Here is a 20234-nt window from a genome sequence, read left to right as displayed (position 1 = left end):
TCTGAAAAAAATTGTATGTCACTTCTGTGTTCAGTGTAGTCATTGGGTGCTCCACTGCTAAGATTTCAAAGGAGGCCTTACCTTTTTTTAAATTCTGTAATGCTTGACAGAAATTGCAAAATGGCTAAGCAGATATGACTAGAGGACAAATGCAGTGCTGTAGAAGCATCCATGAGTAGAGTAAAGATGGATGACACATATAGTAAAATTAGAGAAGTACTGTCAAACGGGGTGATTTCGGATGGTTTTGTTGTTATTTTGATTGTAAGTTTTGTATATATTGTTAGATTAAATTGATTGTCATGGAAGTTGTACAGTATATGTGTAATGAATAAAATATCCCAGAACCAGAAAGTGTATGTGTAGGTGTATTTATCTGAGGCAGTTAAATAAAGTGTCTGAAGTCACCCCATGGATTGGGTTGATTTTGGACACATGTGTTTTTTAAATTTCTGTCCAAAGTTACAGTATATAGAGGGCAAATTCGCACAGTTACTGCCTTTTTAAAAAAATTCTACATTCTTTTTATTTGATTTTGGTGGCAATTTACACATTTTAAGGTAGCCCTTTGTTATGAATAAGTGAAATGGAATGATATAATGAATTTTATATATTACAGAAAAGTTTTTATTTTGCGAGAACTTAAATAAATTTTTTTACAGTTCTTAACTGAAATATTAAAAACAGACAGAAACAAACAAAGTAATTTAACTAAAAGGTCAAAATAATTTTTCTCACTCATCATTCTAAATTAAGTCGCAGACACTTTAAATAAACGATTGTCTTCGGGTCTAAAGCACATCTTCTCGAAAAATGAACATTCCTCTCTTCTCAACTGATGTGGGAAGTATTCTCGAAATTTGCAATTTTTGTATTGTGTCTTCATCGGGGACATTAGGAAATGCAAATTTGTTTTTTACTGTTCTCGTGTGGGCGCAAGAATTTCACACTTACTTCCATAGCACCAACATTTGTGGCCACTCCAACATACTGCCTTGTTTGCTCCTTATTTCCATGTTTATATTTGTACTCTGGAACAAGAAAAGCATCTTCTTTCAGCAGTAAAACTTCATTGGATGATGTGTCATTTTCACTTTCACTACTGCTAGAAGCACTGTCACTTGTTTCGGCACTGTTTTTGTTTCCTTGAAAATCTTGGCCAGTGATTGACTTTCCAGGTTGAATGTCTAGTTTGCGCTGGCAGCGGGAGCTATCAAGCTTATTTGGAGGATAACGAATTTCTTCGAGCATTTCTTCAAAAGTGGAAGACTATGCATCTGCATTGCTTTGCTGGCTTTCCTCATTATCAGGCAATTTTCATAAGACATGATCTGGATCAAAAGGGATTAGGTCCATGGTGCAAAATCCACCCTTTATGTTTTCTTTGGAGTTTGCTGAAATCTTAGTCAGTGTCTGCTTCAGAAGAGATGGGAAGGCATCCTTGGAAATGGTCCCACGAGTGTGTTTCTTCCAATCAGTTAATACAGTCCGCCTCACTGTTTCCATGGCCTGAAGAAGCTTACATCGAGTGGTTGGAGGAGGTGCGTGCTGTTGGGGAGGGGGGGGGGGAAGAGAATGAATGAAATATTGTTCCGCTCACTCTCTTCAATAACACGTAAAGACACGTGACTGGGTAAGTTGTCTCCAATCATGACTGTTGGCCCATTTTGACTCTTCAAATAGGGCAAAGCGATTGTAAAGAACCAGTCTTCAAAATACTGGCAGATCAAACCAACCACTTTTGTTCCTATTGAGATGGGTTCCTTGTGGTCCACCTTCTTGCCACGTGTCCCACAAATGCTCTGATTTGTAAAGGACGTGCGGAGGAAGCAGTTTACCATCAGCACTAGCTGCCATCATTATTGTGACACTAGATTTTGATGGGTCCATCACTTTTTCAGCACACTTACTCCCTTATTTCGTAATTATCTGCTGCTTGCTTGGATCATCTGACATGTTGGTTTCATCATAGTTGATCATGTTGCCGGGTGAGAGATTTTCCAGCTTTGCCTTGATATTGGAGAAAAACATCTTAACAGTCTCTTTGTTCACTTTTGCATGAGCTCGTTTAATATTTTTTCTTAAGCGAACGGAAAGATCTTCTGACTGTCATTTGAGGAATAAATGCACCCATTCTTCTCTTTTCGGCCAGATTTATCAAGGTAGCCTTTAACTAAATATCTAATATCCAATTTGGTGAAGGGAAATCCCCAATGTGCAGCCCTCAAGATACCTTGCTTCAACATTTCTTCTTCTTCTTTTTCTTCTTCTTCTTCTTGTTTATTTAGCACTGGCTGTCCTCCCAATTTTTTTTCCAGATGTGCTTCCTGCACGTTATTTTGTAGGGTTGATTTAGGTATAGCATACAAATCACAAGCTTTTCTGTATGATAATTTACCACTCTGAATACCACGAACAGCTTTATGTAAAAGTTCCAGGTCATAATTACACCATACTGTAGCACCTCTCCTGCTCTTATACGTACTTGGCATTGTCCGAAATCGCCCCACACAGTACACAGTTTTACAAAAACCATCATTATTTTATAACCTTGCATGAGAAACTCGACAAACTTGTTCAGAAATTGTCTCAATGCTGTTGGCTACTGAGCACGTCAACAATTATGGTTACAATAACTTCCCACTCATCGCAACAATAGAAAGTTTCCACTTCACCATGTTGTTGTTGTGGTCTTCAGTCCTGAGACTGGTTTGATGCAGCTCTCCATGCTACTCTATCCTGTGCAAGTTTCTTCATCTCCCAGTACCTACTGCAACCTACATCCTTCTGAATCTGCTTAGTGTATTCATCTCTTTCTTGGTCTCCCCCTACGATTTTTACCCTCCACGCTGCCCTCCAATACTAAATTGGTGATCCCTTGATGCCTCAGAACATGTCCTATCAACCAATCCCTTCTTCTGGTCAAGTTGTGCCACAAACTTCTCTTCTCCCAAATCCTATTCAATACTTCCTCATTAGTTATGTGATCTACCCATCTAATCTTCAGCATTCTTCTGTAGCACCACATTTCGAAAGCTTCTATTCAATTCTTGTCCAAACTATTTATCGTCCAGGTTTCACTTCCATACATGGCTACACTCCATACAAATACTTTCATAAATGACTTCCTGACACTTAAATCTATACTCGATGTTAACAAATTTCTCGTCTTCAGAAACGCTTTTCTTGCCATTAACAGTCTACATTTTATATCCTCTCTACTTCGACCATCATCAGTTATTTTGCTCCCCAAATAGCAAAACTCCTTTACTACTTTATGTGTCTCATTTCCTAATCTAATACCCTCAACATCACCCGACTTAATTCGACTACATTCCATTATCCTCGTTTTGCTTTTGTTGATGTTCATCTTATATCCTCCTTTCAAGACCGTATCCATTACGTTCAACTGCTCTTCCAAGTCCTTTGCTGTCTCTGACAGAATTACAATGTCATCAGCGAACCTCAAAGTTTTTATTTCTTCTCCATGGATTTTAATACCTACTCTGAACTTTTATTTTGTTTCCTTTACTGCTTGCTCAAAATACAGATTGAATAACATCGGGGAGAGGCTACAACCCTGTCTTACTCCCTTCCCAACCACTGCTTCCCTTTCATGTCCCTCGATTCTTATAACTGCCATCTGGTTTCTGTACAAATTGTAAATAGCCTTTCGCTCCCTGTATTTTACTCCTGCCAGCTTTAGAATTTGAAAGAGAGTATTCCAGTCAAAATAGTCAAAAGCTTTATCTGAGTCTACAAATGCTAGGAACATAGGTTTGCCTTTCCTTAATCTTTTTTCTAAGATAAGTCGTAAGGGGGGGGGGGGCACTTTACGATAATGCATGCATTTTTAACACTGAGACTGTTCGCCAATTATTCACCTAGGGAAACAATTGACGCAAAATAAAAGTTGTGGAAAGTGATAAATGCAATCTTAAAATAATTGGTGCACGGACATTAAAATAAGTAACTCTTTGTTTCTATGCAGTGGCAAAGAGCAAATAAGACATACTGTCTGAATTTGCCCGTGTGTCCGAAATCACCCCATTTGACGGTACTTGCAAAATAGAACAGTGCCTCTGTGAATATCAAGAGCTCAGACAGCAAGCCATTACTAAGCAAAGAAAGGAAAGGAGAAAGATGTAGAGAACATGTAGCAGGGCTACATAAGGGGAAAAAACTTCCAGACATTGTTTCTGAAAAAGAAGAAGAACTAAAGGAAGATGAGATGTACTGTGAGAATAATTTGACAGAACGCTGAAAGACCTCAGTTGAAACAAGGCCGCAGAGAAGAAGACATTACCGAAGAATTAAATAAGGTCTTAAGGAAAGCCAGCCATGACAAAACTATTCCACTCAATGTGAAAGATAAATGAAACATGCTAAATACCCTCAGTTAAAGAAGAATGAAATAATTCAGGTTCCAAAACAAGGCAGGTGCTTACAGATGTGTATAATACTGAACTATCAATTTAATAAATCATGACTGCAAAATCCTGAAACAGATTATTTACAGAAGAATGGACAGAATTGATTGAAGATGACCTTAGGGAAGATGACTTTGGGTTTTGAAGAAATGCAGGAACATAAAGGACAATATTGACCGTACAACTTATCCTAGAATATAGCTTGACTAAAGGCAAACCAACATTTCTAACATTTGTACATTTAGAGAGAGTTTTTGACAATGATGATTGGACTACAATATTTGAAATTTTGAAGGTAACAGGGATAATATACACAGAGGGAAATGTTATATACTATTTGTACAGAAACCAGACTGCAGTTGCAACAATCAAAGAACTGTGAAAGGAAGTAGTATCTGAGAAGGGAGTGAGACAGGGTTGTAGCCTATCTGCAGTTTTACTCCATCTGTACATAAATACCAAGAAGAATGTAGGAAGGTAAATACAATTCAGAAAGGAGAAAAATTTGAGGTTGCCTATGACATTGTAATTCTAATACGGCAAAGGACTTGAAGAACATTTGAACAGAATGTATAATGTCTTGAAAAGAGGTTAAAAGATTAATATTAGCAAATGTAAAACAAAGGTACTGAAATTTAATTGAATGAGATCAGTTGATACTGAAGGAATTGAATTAGGAAATGATGACAGAGATACTGGGATGTGTTCAGTGAGATCAGGTGATGCTAAAGGAATTAAATTATGAAATGATACACTGAAAGAAGTAGAGGAGTTTTGCTACTTAGGCATGAAAATAACTGATGATGACTAAAGTAGAGAGGATATAAAATGTAGACTAGCAGTAGCAAGAAAATATTTTTGAAAAAGACAAATTTGTTGATTTAGAATATAAATGTGAATGATAGGATGTAATTTCTGAAAGTATTTTTCTGGGGTGTAACCTTGTATAGAAGTGAAATATGGACAATAAACGCTACAGACAAGAAGAGGATAGGAAATTTATATGTGCAGATTGAATAACTAGTGAGCAGGTACTGAACTGAATTGAGGAAAAAAGAAATTTTCAGCACAACTTGACTAACAGAAGGGATTGATTTTGGACCCATTGTGTGACATTAAGAAATTGTGGAGGTGTGTGTGTGTGTGGGGGGGGGGGGGGGCACATTAATTGTAAAATTGTAGAGGAAAATTAAGGTTTAAATATGGTAAGCAGGTTCAAATGAATCTAGATTGCAGTAGCAATGCGGAGATGAAAATGCTTTTTCAGGATAGACTAGCATGGGGAGATGAATCAGATAGTGTTACGACTTAAGACAACACCAATGTAAACATATTAAGATTTCATGGTTATAATAAACAATGCCTGTTTACAACACATTTGATGTATCTACACAATATGTTCTCATGCAAATGGACTTGAAACAAACAATCTGATGAAAGTTACACACTTGTGCCAGAACTTATTACATGTTAAAAGCTCTTATTCTTGCTAATAAATGGGTTACATCATCTGACAGTGATCCATGTTCTTGAAACAATGTGTAAATGTCTTTTTAATCAATGTAAATGTATTCTGTGGTGAAAATGCTTTGTCATTTACTGTCCATATGTTTACATGACCTTCGCTAAGTTTGTGTCTTCCAGTAAAAAGATGTTACTGTATTCATGTCCCACAATGGGAGTTGCAATCCAGTAAGATTGCTCAGAGGCATGGCTTTGTGTAGATGTTAATAGTCAGGAAGGGTGCTTATAAATATGTTGATAACAGACTTGAAACCATCACATCACCATAATCCTAATCCAGATACTATTACATTTGTTCAAAGCATTGTTAAGACATATCTAATTATTATATTTGGGATAACACACTACAGTGCATCATGTGTGATATGTTAGGAACTGTAATTGGTTCTATTAACCACATACATTTTACATCCAGTCCCTCTCCGGACTGTTCCTCACCTCACCTATTCCTTTGAGTCCCTTGTGCAGAATCATTGCAAAATGATTCTAGGTCCTTGATTATGTAACACCTCAGCTCCTAGACGTGCTATTTTTACTGAACATTAATTTAATTAATCACCAAAGACATACTTTTGAAGGTCATCAGGCAGATAGGCATTTTTTATGCATCGCTGCTGGGAATTGTGTTCCTCACCTGTTTTTATGTACTGTTGATCTGCCCCTGTCTTCTTCTTCATTTCTTCTGGTATAGAATTCAGAGCATATCCCTCAAAATATGCCATTATGCTATATAGCTCATTTTTGTACGGGAGGTAGGTCAGGGGCATAGGCACAGGAACAGATTCCTGTTATGTTGTGGAACAGAGCTAATTCATAATGTCATACATAAAAGGTAAAAAACTGTTCTTTTCATGTTACTCCTTTATAGTCATTATCCCCATGAGTGCACTCAGTTATAATTTCCTATGTATAAGAATTTATCCTTCGTGGTAATATTTGTGGCAGTCCGCTTATGACATTGCTGCAGGAAAGAGAACTAGATAAGGTAATGTCATGTTTGTCTACACACACACACACACACACACACACACACACACACACACACACAGAGAGAGAGAGAGAGAGAGAGAGAGAGAGAGAGAGAGAGAGAGAATCATGAAACTTTGGTGAAGGTAGTCATTGTTATTTCAGTATCTGTTTAATTAGAATGGAATGAGATCAAAGACTAAGTAATATTCTTTCACATAAAATGTGTAAACGTCAAAGAAGATAATAATATCTCTTTCAATAATTTTCAGTTTTATTGTTTTTGTGTTGTGGATGCCACAATTACAATGCTGAAACCAACACTAAATTTGAACATGATAGTTACTTGAAATTATGTTCAAGAATTTTCCTGCGACTTTTCCATGGCTGATATCTATGCACAGGCTTTCTTTTTCACAACATTAATTAAGGACTCCTCCCATGAACCATGGACCTTGCCATTGGTGGGGAGGCTTGCATGCCTTGGCAATACAGACCGCCGACCCTTAGGTGCAACCACAATGGAGGGGTATCTGTTGAGAGGCCAGACAAATGTGTGGTGTCTGAAGAGGGGCAGCAGCCTTTTCAGTAGTTGCAGGAGCAGCAATCTGGATGATTGACTGTTGTGGCCTTGTGACATTAACCAAAACAGCCGTGCTGTGCTGGTACTGCAATGACTGAAAGCAAGGGGAAACTACACCCGTAATTTTTCCCGAGGGCATCCAGCTTTACTGTATGGTTAGATGACGATGGCGTCCTCTTGAATAAAATATTCTGATATGCTAGAGGTAAAATAATCCCCCATTCAGATCTCCGAGTAGGGACTACTCAGGAAGATGTCATTAGCAGGAGAAAGAAAACTGGCATTCTACGGATTGGAACATGGAATGTCAGATCCCTTAATGGGGCAGGTAGGTTAAAAATTTTAAAAAGGGAAATGAATAGATTAAAGTTAGATATAGTGGGAATTAGTGAAGTTCAGTGGCAGGAGGAAAAAGACTTCTGGTCAGGTGAATACAGGTTTATTGAATACAAAATCAGATAGCAATAATGCAAGAGTAGGTTTACAATGAATAAAAAAAAAAATAGGAGCGCGCTACTACAAACAACATAATGAACGCTTTACTGTAGTCAAGATAGACACGAAGCCCACGCCTACCACAGTAGTACAAGTTTATATTCCAACTATCTCCGCAGATGATGAAAGTATTGAATAAATGTATGATGAGATAAAAGAAATTATGCGAATAGGTAAGGGAGATGAAAATTTAATGGTCATTGGGGACTGGAATTCAATAGCAGCAAAACAAAGAGAAGGAAAAGTAGTAGGTGAATATGGAATGGGGGAAGGAATGAAAGAGGAAGCCGCCTGGTAGAATTTTGCACAGAGCGTAACTTAATCATATCTAACACTAGGTTTAAGAATCATGAAAGAAGGTTGAATATGTGGAAGAGGTCTTGAGACACTGGAAAGTTTCAGATAGATTATATAATGTTAAGACAGAGATTTAGGTACCAGGTTTTAAATTATAAGACATTTCCAGGGGCAGATGTGGACTCTAACAACAATTTATTGGTTGTGGACTGTAGATTAAAACTGAAGAAACAGCAAACAGGTAGTAATTTAAGGAGGTGGGACCTGGATAAGCTGAGAGAACCAGAGGTTGTAGAGAGTTTTAGAGAGAGCTTAAGGAGCGATTGACGAGAACAGGGGAAAGAAAGATGGTAGGAGAAGAATAGGTAGCTTTGAAAGATGAAATAGTGAAGGCAGCAGAGTATCAAGCAGGTAAAAAGAAGAGGGCTAGTAGAAATCCTTGGGAACAGAAGAGATATTGAATTTAATTGACGAAAGGAGAAAATATAAAAATGCAGTAAATGAAGCAGTTGGAAAGGAATACAAACATCTCCTCAAAATGAGAAATGAGACTGTCAGGAAGTGCAAAACGGCTAAGCAAGAATGGCTAGAGACCAAATGTAAGGATGTAGAGGCATGTATCACTAGGGGTAAGATTGATACTGCCTACAGGTAAATCATAGAGACCTTTGAATGAAGGGGAACCATTTGTATGGATATCAAGAGCTCAGATGGAAAACCAGGTCTAAGTAAAGAAGGGAAGGTAGAAAGGTGGAAGGAGTGTATAGAGGGTCTATACAAGGGCAATGTTTTTGAGGGCAGTATTATTGAAATGGAAGAGGATGTAGATGAAGATGAGATGGGAGATAAGATATTGTGTGAAGAATTTGACAGAGCACTGAAAGACCTAAGTGGAAACAAGGCCCCGGGAGTAGAGAACATTCCATTAGAACTACTGATAGCCTTTGGGAGAGCCAGCTCAGACAAAACTCTACCATCTGGTGAGCAAGATGTATGAGACAGGCAAAATAGCCTCAGACTTCAAGAAGAATTGCAACCCCAAACAAAGCAGGTGCGGACAGGTGTGAAAATTACCAAGCTATTAGTTTAATAAGTCACAGCTGCAAAATACTAACACTAATTCTTTAGAGATGAATGATAAATCTGGTAGAAGCCAACCTCAGGGAATATCAGTTTGGATTCTGTAGAAATGTTGGAACATGCGAGGCAATAGTGACCCTACGACTTATCTTAGGAGATAAGTTAAGGAAAGGCAAACCAATGTTTACAACATTTGTAGACGTAAACAAAGCTTCTGACATTGTTGACTTGAATACTCTTTTTCAAATTCCGAAGGTGGCAGGGGTAAAGTATGTGGAGCGAAAGGCTGTTTACAATTTGTACAGAAGTCAGATGGTAGTTATAAGAGTCAAGGAGCAAGAAAGGGAAGCAGTGACCGAGAAGGGAGTGAGATAGGGTTGTAGCGTATCTCTGATGTTATTCAACCTGTATATTGAGCAAGCAGTAAAGGAAACAAAAGAGAAATTTGACCTGGAAGAGCAGTTGAACAGAATGGACAGTGTCTTGAAAGGAGGATATAAACTGAACATGAACGAGAGTTAAATGAGGATAATGGAATTTAGTCGAATTAAATTGGGTGATGCTGAGGGAATTAGATTAGGAAATGGTACACTTGAAGTAGTAGATGAGTTTTGCCATTTGGGAAGCAAAATAACTGATGATGGTCGAAGTAGAGAGGATATAAAATGTAGACTGGCAATGGCAAGGAAAGCGTTTCTGAAGAAGAAAAATTTGTTAACATCGAATATAGATTAAGTGTCAGGAAATCTCTCTGAAACTATTTGTATGGGGTGTAGCCATGCATGGAAGTGAAACATGGATGATAACTAGCTTAGACAAGAAGAGAATAGAAGCTTTCAAAATGTGGTGCTACAGAAGAATGCTGAAGATGAGATGTGTAGGTCACGTAACTAATGAGGTGGTACTGAATAGAATTGGGGAGAAGAGGAATTTATGCCACGGCTTGACTAGAAGGGATTGGTTGGTAGGACACAATCTGAGGCATAAAGGTATCATGAATTTAGTATTGGAGGGAAGTGCAGAGGATTAAAGTCATAGAGGGAGACCAAGGCATGAATACACTAAACAGATTCAGAAGGATGTGAGTTGCAGTAGTTACTCAGAGATAAATAAGCTTGAACAGGATAGTCTCTGGAATGAAGACCACAACAACAACAACAACAACAAAAACAATTACTTTTATGCATTTCCCAATCATATCTAAAAATCTACATCATGTACCCTGTGCCTGTTTCTTCATGAGTCTGATAGGTATTATAATAGCAAAATCGGAAATTCTTTGGATGGTTTTTCAGGACTGAAATATGGTGCTGTGTAATCCATTCTTTAAGAATAAGTGTTAAATTAATGAATATGTATCAGTTACTTGTCCTACACTTACTTTTTGTATTTCTGCAAATGAAGTCTAAAATTATCTTATTTCATTGCAGGAATTGTAAAGAATGATGCATTGTTGGTCTACAATTTGGTGAAGAAATACCACAGTTTTCCAGCTGTTAAAGGAATTAGTTTTGGTGTCAGAGAGGGAGAATGTTTTGGCTTGCTTGGAACTAATGGTGCTGGTAAAACAACAACATTTCAAATGTTGACGGGGGATATTATACCCACTTCAGGAGAAGTTTCAATTTTTGAGTACAATCTCAGAAAAAATAAACAGAAGGTAATTTTACTTTGTCTGCTCTTTTCAACATGTCCTCAAATTGCAGAATTTTTTTCAATGTTCAATATTTTTTTCTAGTATTTGTCACACATTGGCTATTGCCCGCAATTTGATGCTCTTGATGAACATTTGACTGGTCATGAAATGTTATCAATGTATGCCAAGCTACGTGGTGTTCCAGATACTTTGATTACTTCTCAGATTAATTTGTGGACAAACTTACTAGGTAAGCTGTAAATACAGTAAAATTTGAATTTTACCTCATTGTCCTAGGATGTTTTTGTTTCATGTACTGTAAATAATTTATTACTGCTGTTTTATTCCTCTGAAAGGCAAAACATTTTTGTCAAAGGTCTTCCTTTCTCTTAAGACACAGAAAAAGTGTGTGTGTGTGTGTGTGTGTGTGTGTGTGTGTGTGTGTGTGTGTGTGTGTGTCGTTAATTGCTGCTTCCTCCATACAGTGAGTGGTCGATTTTTATCATCATTAATGGTTGTTATCATATTAATCTGATACGGTGCTGGTGTTTTCTGCCATTGATATCCTCTTATTGTATTTAATTTTAATAATATTGTCTGTTAAAGAATATGTTTGTAATTATAAAATGTACAGAAGTAACCCTTTTACAAGTCAATATCAATTGTTTAGAGACTTTGTTGGTACACTGAACTCCATTAAGCAACTGAGAAGTAGTATTTTTCTCATTAAAATGGCAACAGCTCATGGAGTATTGACGTTGATGGGGAGTGAGAAGCTTGGAGAGTACACAATCAAAGTCCAGCTGCAGTCAACAGTTTGAGTAAAGGTGTTGTGAAGTGCTGCAATGTTACGGTAGTTTGATTAATGCTTGTACTTGCATATGTAGTATGTGCAAGTGCACACACCATCTCATCGGGTGTTCAGAATACTCACAATACCCTTAAATAATTTGGTCACTGTTTGCAGTAGTGGACTGGAACTACTACTCAGTTTTAGACTTACCATCTAATCTTTCTTCTTCACCTGCCAGTTATGTATGGAACTGCAAGAGGGTCTGTACTCCAGCTAACATCAGCAAATACCATGACATCAGTTTAATACATTTATTCCCCACATCACAGCAGGTGATGAGGTCTTAACACCCATACCACTCGCCAGAAATATGGCTTCTATGGATTACTGAAGATTACGCTGAAGATTAGGTGGCTAGATCATATAACTAATGAGGAGGTATTGAATAGGATAGGGGAGGGGAGAAGTTTGTGGCACAACTTGACTAGAAGAAGGGATCGGTTGGTAGGACATGTTCTGAGGCATCAAGGGATCACCAAGTTAGTATTGGAGGGCAGCGTGGAGGGTAAAAATCGTAAAGGGAGGCCAAGAGATGAATACACTAAGCAGATTCAGAAGGATGTAGGTTGCAGTAGGTACTGGGAGATTAAGAAGCTTGCACAGGATAGAGTAGCATGGACAGCTGCATCAAACCAGTCTCAGGACTGAAGACCACAACAACAACAATGGATTACTCCATCTCTGCCCAGAATTTACCACACAGTGGCCTGTACAATGTTTTCCTTGCAAAAGCAGTAAATCACAGTAATGTATTGAAATGTAACAGGCTTTTGTAGTTAATCCTTTTGTTATTACCATCTACTCTGAATCCTCCAAGTAATCTTTAATTGTGTAGTATGCAGCAGTTATGAAGAATGTTTTTGCTGCCATTTTGAACAGGTGTATTTTAGGAATGTCTTTCATTTCCTTGGACAGTTTATTATATAATTTTATTTGATGATGGAAAATACTGTTTTGAGCCCCCCCCCCCCCCCCCCCTCGATTTATGTAAGTCCATTGCTGGCTCCTGTTCAATGATTGTATAAAGAGCTATTAGTGGAATATTTAGCAGTGTTATCCTTGATATGCACCACAGATTGGTATATGTGCTCACTTGGTGCAATAAGACTGCCCAATTTTGTAAATAATTCTAGAAAAGAATCCCAATAGCAAATACTTGAACATAGTAGGAATATTATGTCAGCATGAGACATTTGTTGTCACATACTGATGATAAAACCTTAAGAGCATAAGATGCTGATGACATTATTTTTGCCAATATCTTTTTGCACTCATTCCACTTTAATTGATAATCAATATAGATCTCTAAAAAACTTGTGCTTGTTACACAATCAATAGTTTTATTATCTACACCTATTGTGACAGAATTGTCTTCACTGTCTGGTGAGGTGCATATTGTTTGTCTTTTTTTATGTTCAATGCAGATTTATTATACACTGCCCAACCATAAACATTCTTGATGGTTTCATTTGCTTTCTCTAACACAAGCTCTGGTGTTATATCAGTGACTATGATGTTGCTGTCACCAGTGACAAGAACTTTTTCTCCATGTCTTGCACTATCTGGAAAATCATCTGTTTATATTAAGAACAGGAGTGGACCCAATACACTAATCTGAGGAACACCTATGTTTATGTGTCTTTTGTCTGACAACTGTTGTACTGAAAACTTATCATTACCAGACTTTTGAACTATCTCAGTCTTTTGCATTCTGTTTTGCAAGTAAGACTGGAAAAACTTGTTTGCTATTCCTCTTTCACCTAGTGCTTCTAGCTTGTTGAATAGTACTTTCTGATCTACAGTGTAAAAAACTCAAGGCAAGTCTAAGAATATGCCTAAAATACAGTCATCCTTGTCAAGATCTTAAAGTACCACTTGTGTTAACTCAGTAATGGCTATTATTGTACTTCCCCTACTTTGGAAACCAAAGTAGGGGAAGTATTAGTTCATTTAACTCATTAGTCAATCCTGTATAACAGATTTGAATATTTTTAATAAAGTAGATGATAGTGAAATGGGCCAATAGTTTTCAATTACTTTGTGCATCACTGTTCTTTATGAAACTTCTGTTCTTTAGTAAGTGCACATCTGGTGCATGCTTAGGAACTCTGGAAAAATGCCTGACTGAAGGACTCATTTATTATGCTCATTAATGGGGGTTGTATGCTGTCTGTGCACACTTTTAGAACAGAAACTGGGTCCTCATACATACGTGCCAATTTCTTATTGTTTACTTTCTGTACTGTTTTCCTGACTTCAAGCTCTGTTGAGGAAAATAACATCATTGTGGTTGTTTCGTGGGTCTTTGTGATGCTTTTTGTGTTATAGGAAGATTTTGTTTCAGCTTCTCTGCAATACCAGAGAAATAAGAGAAATAGTCATTCACATCTGCCAGCCTTTTCCAGTTTCTTGTCTTACGACATCCCATGCTACTGTGCTTTTATTTTCTGCCTTAAATATTATGTTGTCATTGAATGATCTTGCAACAAACAGTGCCCTCCTGTCATAATTTTTCTTTACCTGTGATAGTAATCTAGGAACTGTGGATTAGTGCAGTCCTTTTTTAAAGGACTGAGAAATTTAAGTGTCTCTGAGTTATCCTACTGTTATCAGTTTTTTCCTTAGCTGTTGCTGTAGAGGTGGCTACTTTGGAAATGTCTTCTCAGAAAGGCAACCTACTGTTCTTCCACCCTCCACCCAACAGTTTCTGTGCCCTCTGTCCTATGACTTCCTCCCACTTCATGTCCACTTAGCCTCATTGTGCACTGCTCTCTGCCTATGCCCACAACAGTTTTCTCATTCTCTTCTCTTCCCCTCCCCATTTTGCAGCACTCCCTGTTCCCACCTCCTCCATCCCCCACAGCCTCCTTATGTTATACCTGGCAGCCTTGTCCTGCAGCAGTCTGCATGCTTCACCAAACAGTGCTAGAGTGCTCTTCTCTCCTCCCACCCGTACCCTGATATTCATTCCCCTTCCCCACCCCACTCCAGACTGTGGTGTTTGTTCCTTGTGACAGTTGCATTCTGGCCACAGGAACCAGAGACAGTGCTGAAGTGCACATGATGTGTGCTTGTTTGTGTGAATATGTGTGTTTTCTCTTTTCTGAAGAAGGCATTGGCCGAAAGCTCAGTGTGCAACAGTTTTTATGTTGTAGCTGTCTGTAGGTTAAAGTGTCATCTTTACAGTGAATAGCAGTATATCCTTTTCATGATACTGTTGATATTTGTAGACAAAGTATGTATTATACAAGGTGTACAACTTTGCTTCTGCTGTTTTTTTTCCCCCCCAATCATTTGAGGCTTTAATGAAACAAACTGGTTACACATGTATCATTCAAAATATTTTCCGTCGCTGGCCACTACTTTCTCCCATCTTTTGGGTAGTGTAGGAGTCCCGCATCAAAAAAATTGTTCATCTTTTGAAGCGATCCATGAATCAATGCAATCATGACTTCTTCATGAGATTGGGAGTGTTGGGCACCCAGGCCATGCACCATTGATCTAAACAGGTGATTGTCAGAGGGAGCAATGTCTGAAGAATATGGCAGGTGGGGTAGGACTTCCCATTTTAATGTTTTGTTGTGCATTTTGACCTCTTTTGCAGTGTGGGGTCGAGCGTTGTCATGCTGCAAAATCACTTTATCGTGCCTCTCGCTCTGTTGCGGCCATTTGTCTTTTAATAATCTGCTCAAACGCATTAATTGTGTTTGATAATGAGCACCTGTGACTGTTTCACTTGGTTGTAATGCCTCATAGTACAGGACGCTGAGCTGGTCCCACCAAATGCAGAGCATGATTTTGGAGCCATGAATATTTGGTTTGGCCGTCAATGTGGAACCATGTCCGGGATATCCCCATGATTTTTTGTGTTTAGAGTTATTGTAATGAACCCATTTTTCATCCCCAGTCACAATGTGATGCAGAAATCCCTTCCGTTTCTGCTTCTGAAACAACTATTCAATAAAACACACGAACGCTGTTAAACGTTGCTTGGTTTTGGCTCGCACAGGACCCAAGATCCTTTTTTCTGAATCATGCCCATTGCCTTGAGATGTTTTGAAATGTCTTGCTGTGTCACTCTGTAATGGATCTGCGAGATGTGTTATTTTCTGCCGGATTTGTCGATACCAAATCTAATGAGGGAAGTTGTAAATGTTTTCTTATATTTTTGTCAGAATTTTTTTTTTTACTTATTTTATGCTAATTTACTTATATTTTTGAGAGTGACAGCATATTGATTAATATTAGTAGATGTGACGAAGAATATCAAAGAGACTGGTTACAAGTGGAAGCTTGTGTGTGTGTGTGTGTGTGTGTGTGTGTGTGTGTGTGTGTGTGTGTGTGTGTGTGTGTGTTTGTGTTTGTGTAAAATGTCTTTGACGCTGGAGTTGTCTTTGACCGTAGTCAGTCGGCAGTGAACTCTCGGTGTGTGTTGATGGTGGAGCAATGTGCAGGTCGCCATCATAATAATTTGCTAGTGATCAGGAAAAATGAATTATGTTACTATTTTTTTATATAAGCACCAAGAAGTAACCACATTCGAAGAAATGGTATTTGAAGCACCAAAAATGAGGCAAATACATTGAACCAGGTCATTTCTGCAGCTGACGAACTGCATTGTGGAATCATACTTTCACTAGACAACTGAAGCCAACACAAAAAGACATCGTCTTGTAAACATTTCACAGAAAAGGTACTGTCACGAAATATGCTAAATACAGTATATAAAAAATAGTGAGCATATTTCAACTCCCACTAATTGTGCCAATTCTTCTTGAGTTTGACGTGATTTTCACCAGCAATGTCTCCAATTCTGCATCTTCCACTACTATGCCAGAATATGACGTTAAAATCACCGATCTTGAAGCGATGAAACCACTCACGACGTGTTCTTTCACAATAGCGTCCATACCATATGCACTTCAGAGCATTCAATGAGACTCTGCCGCTGTTTTCTTCATATTGAAACAAAACAGTTACACAGTCCACAAATGATGAGAATTAGGCTTGTAAACTGACATTTTCAATCAAGACAACTTTATGATGCAGACACAAATCGACTAGTGTTTGACTGAGATTATGTTGGCCAAGGTCCAAGCTAACTGCCTGACGTCTGCGATCTGTTTCTTTCGACCACTACTTACCATTGTTGCCACCTATCGGCAAACGGCGGAAGCAAAGTTGCACACATTGTGCATTCTGAGAAGATTCTTTTGAAGATTTACAGTTCTGTGGTCTTTACCAAGTCCATCTATAGCTTTATTATCTGAGAGTAATGATCAGGAAGGCAAAGATTACTTACTATATTCCCTGATGATATCTGTAAGTATATAGTCTAAGACTGAAGCAAAATTTTTTGATATCCTAATAGCAGTGTTTACCATTTAGGCTTTGCCAAAAGTACTCAAAATACATAAATTATATTTAAAATATTAAGAAAATTATTAGTAATTTCACCTTTAACTCCAGTACTCAAGGCTCTCAAAGGGGGAGAAAAAGAAGATGAAGATGAAGAAATGACACACCACAAAGAAATTATCTGAATTGGTCGGAATCAATAGATGTGATGTGCATTTGAGGACAAACAAATGATTAAAATTTCAGAAAAATAGGATTATTTATTCAAGAGAAAAAGCTTCACATGTTGAGCAAGTCAGTAACACATTGGTCGCTTCTGGCCCTTATACAAGAAGTTATTTGGCTTGGGATTGATTGATAGAGTTGTTTGATGTCCTCCTGAGGGATATCGTGCCAAATTACGACCAACTGATGTGTTAGATCGTCATAATCCTGAGCTGGGCGGAGGGCCAGCCCATAATGTTCCAAATGTTTTCAGGTGGGGAGAAGTTCAGAAACCTTGCTGACCAAAGTAAGGTTTGGCAAGCATGAAGACAAGCATTAGAAACTCTCGCTGTGTCCAGGCAAGAATTATCTTGCTGAAATGTGAGCCCAGGATGGCTTACCATGAAGAGCAAAAAAATGAAACGTAGAATATCGTCGACATACCATCACCGAAGGGTACCGCAGATGACAAATAGGTCCTGCTACAAAAAGAAATGTCATCTCAGGCCACCACTTCTGGCTGTTGGGCCAAATGGCAGGCTGGAATGTCTTTGAAAGGAGTAAATTTTCTTCAGTGATGAGTCCTGCTTTGAAATTAGCCCCGATGAACAGTGACGACATGTCTGGAGATGCCACGGACAGAAGTGGGATACTAAACTGACTGTTGCCCGCCATACGACCAGACGATCGGGAGTCATGGTCTGGGGTGTTATTTCATTTCATGGCAGGATCCCTTTGGTTGTCATCTGAAGCACCCTTAGAGCACAGTGCTATGTTGATATTCTACACCCCATTGTGTTGCCCTTCATGGCAAGCCACCTTGGGCTTATATTTCAGCAAGATAATGCCCTCCTGCACACAGTGAGAGTCTCTACTGCTTATCTTCATGCTTGCCAAACCCTATATTGGTCAACAAGGTAGCAGAATCTCTCCCCAACTGAGAACGTTTGGAACATTATGGATAGGGTCCTCCAGTGGGCTTGGTATTTTGACGATTCAACGCACCAACTGGACAGAATTTGGCATGATTTCCCTAAGGAGGTCATCAAACAACTCTTATCAATCAGTGTCAAGCTGAATACCTGCTTACATAAGGGCCAGAGGTGGACCAGAACATTATTGACTTGCTCAATGTGTGAATCTCTTTCTCTCCAGTAAATCATCTGATTTTTGCCCCATTCAAATAATTCCTTCATGGTAAATAATTCTCCCCCCCTCCTCCCCCCCTCCACCTCACCCAATCCTTTGGAATGTCTTCACATATCCACATATTATTATGTCAGTTTAGAGGGTTGAGACTCTTTCCAGGACTTTGGTTAATTTGTGACAGAAAATGCCCACATTACAGTTAGGCATGTGGCAATAATTAAATTCTCACAGCATGTAGCTTTTTTCAATGGCTGCCAGTTCAAAAGGTGTGTTCTTACTAATTGTGATCAGATCATCACTAGATTTGAACTACACTCCTGGAAATTGAAATAAGAACAACGTGAATTCATTGTCCCAGGAAGGGGAAACTTTATTGACAGATTCCTGGGGTCAGATACATCACATGATCACACTGACAGAACCACAGGCACATAGACACAGGCAACAGAGCATGCACAATGTCGGCACTAGTACAATGTATATCCACCTTTCGCAGCAATGCAGGCTGCTATTCTCCCATGGAGACGATCGTAGAGATGCTGGATGTAGTCCTGTGGAACGGCTTGCCATGCCATTTCCACCTGGCGCCTCAGTTGGACCAGCGTTTGTGCTGGACGTGCAGACCGCGTGAGACGACGCTTCATCCAGTCCCAAACATGCTCAATGGGGGACAGATCCGGAGATCTTGCTGGCCAGGGTAGTTGACTTACACCTTCTAGAGCACGTTGGGTGGCACGGGATACATGCGGATGTGCATTGTCCTGTTGGAACAGCAAGTTCCCTTGCCGGTCTAGGAATGGTAGAACGATGGGTTCGATGACGGTTTGGATGTACCGTGCACTATTCAGTGTCCCCTCGACGATCACCAGTGGTGTACGGCCAGTGTAGGAGATCGCTCCCCACACCATGATGCCGGGTGTTGGCCCTGTGTGCCTCGGTCGTATGCAGTCCTGATTGTGGCGCTCACCTGCACGGCGCCAAACACGCATACGACCATCATTGGCACCAAGGCAGAAGCGACTCTCATCGCTGAAGACGACACGTCTCCATTCGTCCCTCCATTCACGCCTGTCGCGACACCACTGGAGGCGAGCTGCACGATGTTGGGGCGTGAGCGGAAGACGGCCTAACGGTGTGCGGGACCGTAGCCCAGCTTCATGGAGACGGTTGCGAATGGTCCTCGCCGATACCCCAGGAGCAACAGTGTCCCTAATTTGCTGGGAAGTGGCGGTGCGGTCCCCTACGGCACTGCGTAGGATCCTACGGTCTTGGCGTGCATCCGTGCGTCGCTGCGGTCCGGTCCCAGGTCGACGGGCACGTGCACCTTCCGCCGACCACTGGCGACAACATTGATGTACTGTGGAGACCTCACGCCCCACGTGTTGAACAATTCGGCGGTACGTCCACCCGGCCTCCCGCATGCCCACTATACGCCCTCGCTCAAAGTCCGTCAACTGCACATACGGTTCACGTCCACGCTGTCGCGGCATGCTACCAGTGTTAAAGACTGCGATGGAGCTCCGTATGCCACGGCAAACTGGCTGACACTGACGGCGGCGGTGCACAAATGCTGCGCAGCTAGCGCCATTCGACGGCCAACACCGCGGTTCCTGGTGTGTCCGCTGTGCCGTGCGTGTGATCATTGCTTGTACAGCCCTC

General features: G+C 39.6%; 1 protein-coding gene across 2 annotated transcripts in view; it reads left to right on the top strand.

The window, feature by feature from the left end:
* LOC126175225 (phospholipid-transporting ATPase ABCA1-like) overlaps window positions 1-20234 on the top strand; it is a 455526-nt gene that overhangs the window by 396676 nt on the left and 38616 nt on the right. For both annotated transcript variants that reach the window (XM_049921856.1, XM_049921857.1), the window contains exons 22-23: window positions 10806-11035; window positions 11114-11261. In XM_049921856.1, coding sequence (XP_049777813.1) covers window positions 10806-11035; window positions 11114-11261 — 378 coding nt within the window. The remainder of the gene's footprint in view (window positions 1-10805; window positions 11036-11113; window positions 11262-20234) is intronic.

Source organism: Schistocerca cancellata, chromosome 3 (genome assembly GCF_023864275.1).
Source record: "Schistocerca cancellata isolate TAMUIC-IGC-003103 chromosome 3, iqSchCanc2.1, whole genome shotgun sequence".
Lineage (NCBI taxonomy): Eukaryota > Metazoa > Arthropoda > Insecta > Orthoptera > Acrididae > Schistocerca > Schistocerca cancellata.
The sequence above is the reverse complement of the archived record's forward strand: the minus strand, read 5'-3'. Positions and strand labels throughout refer to the sequence as shown.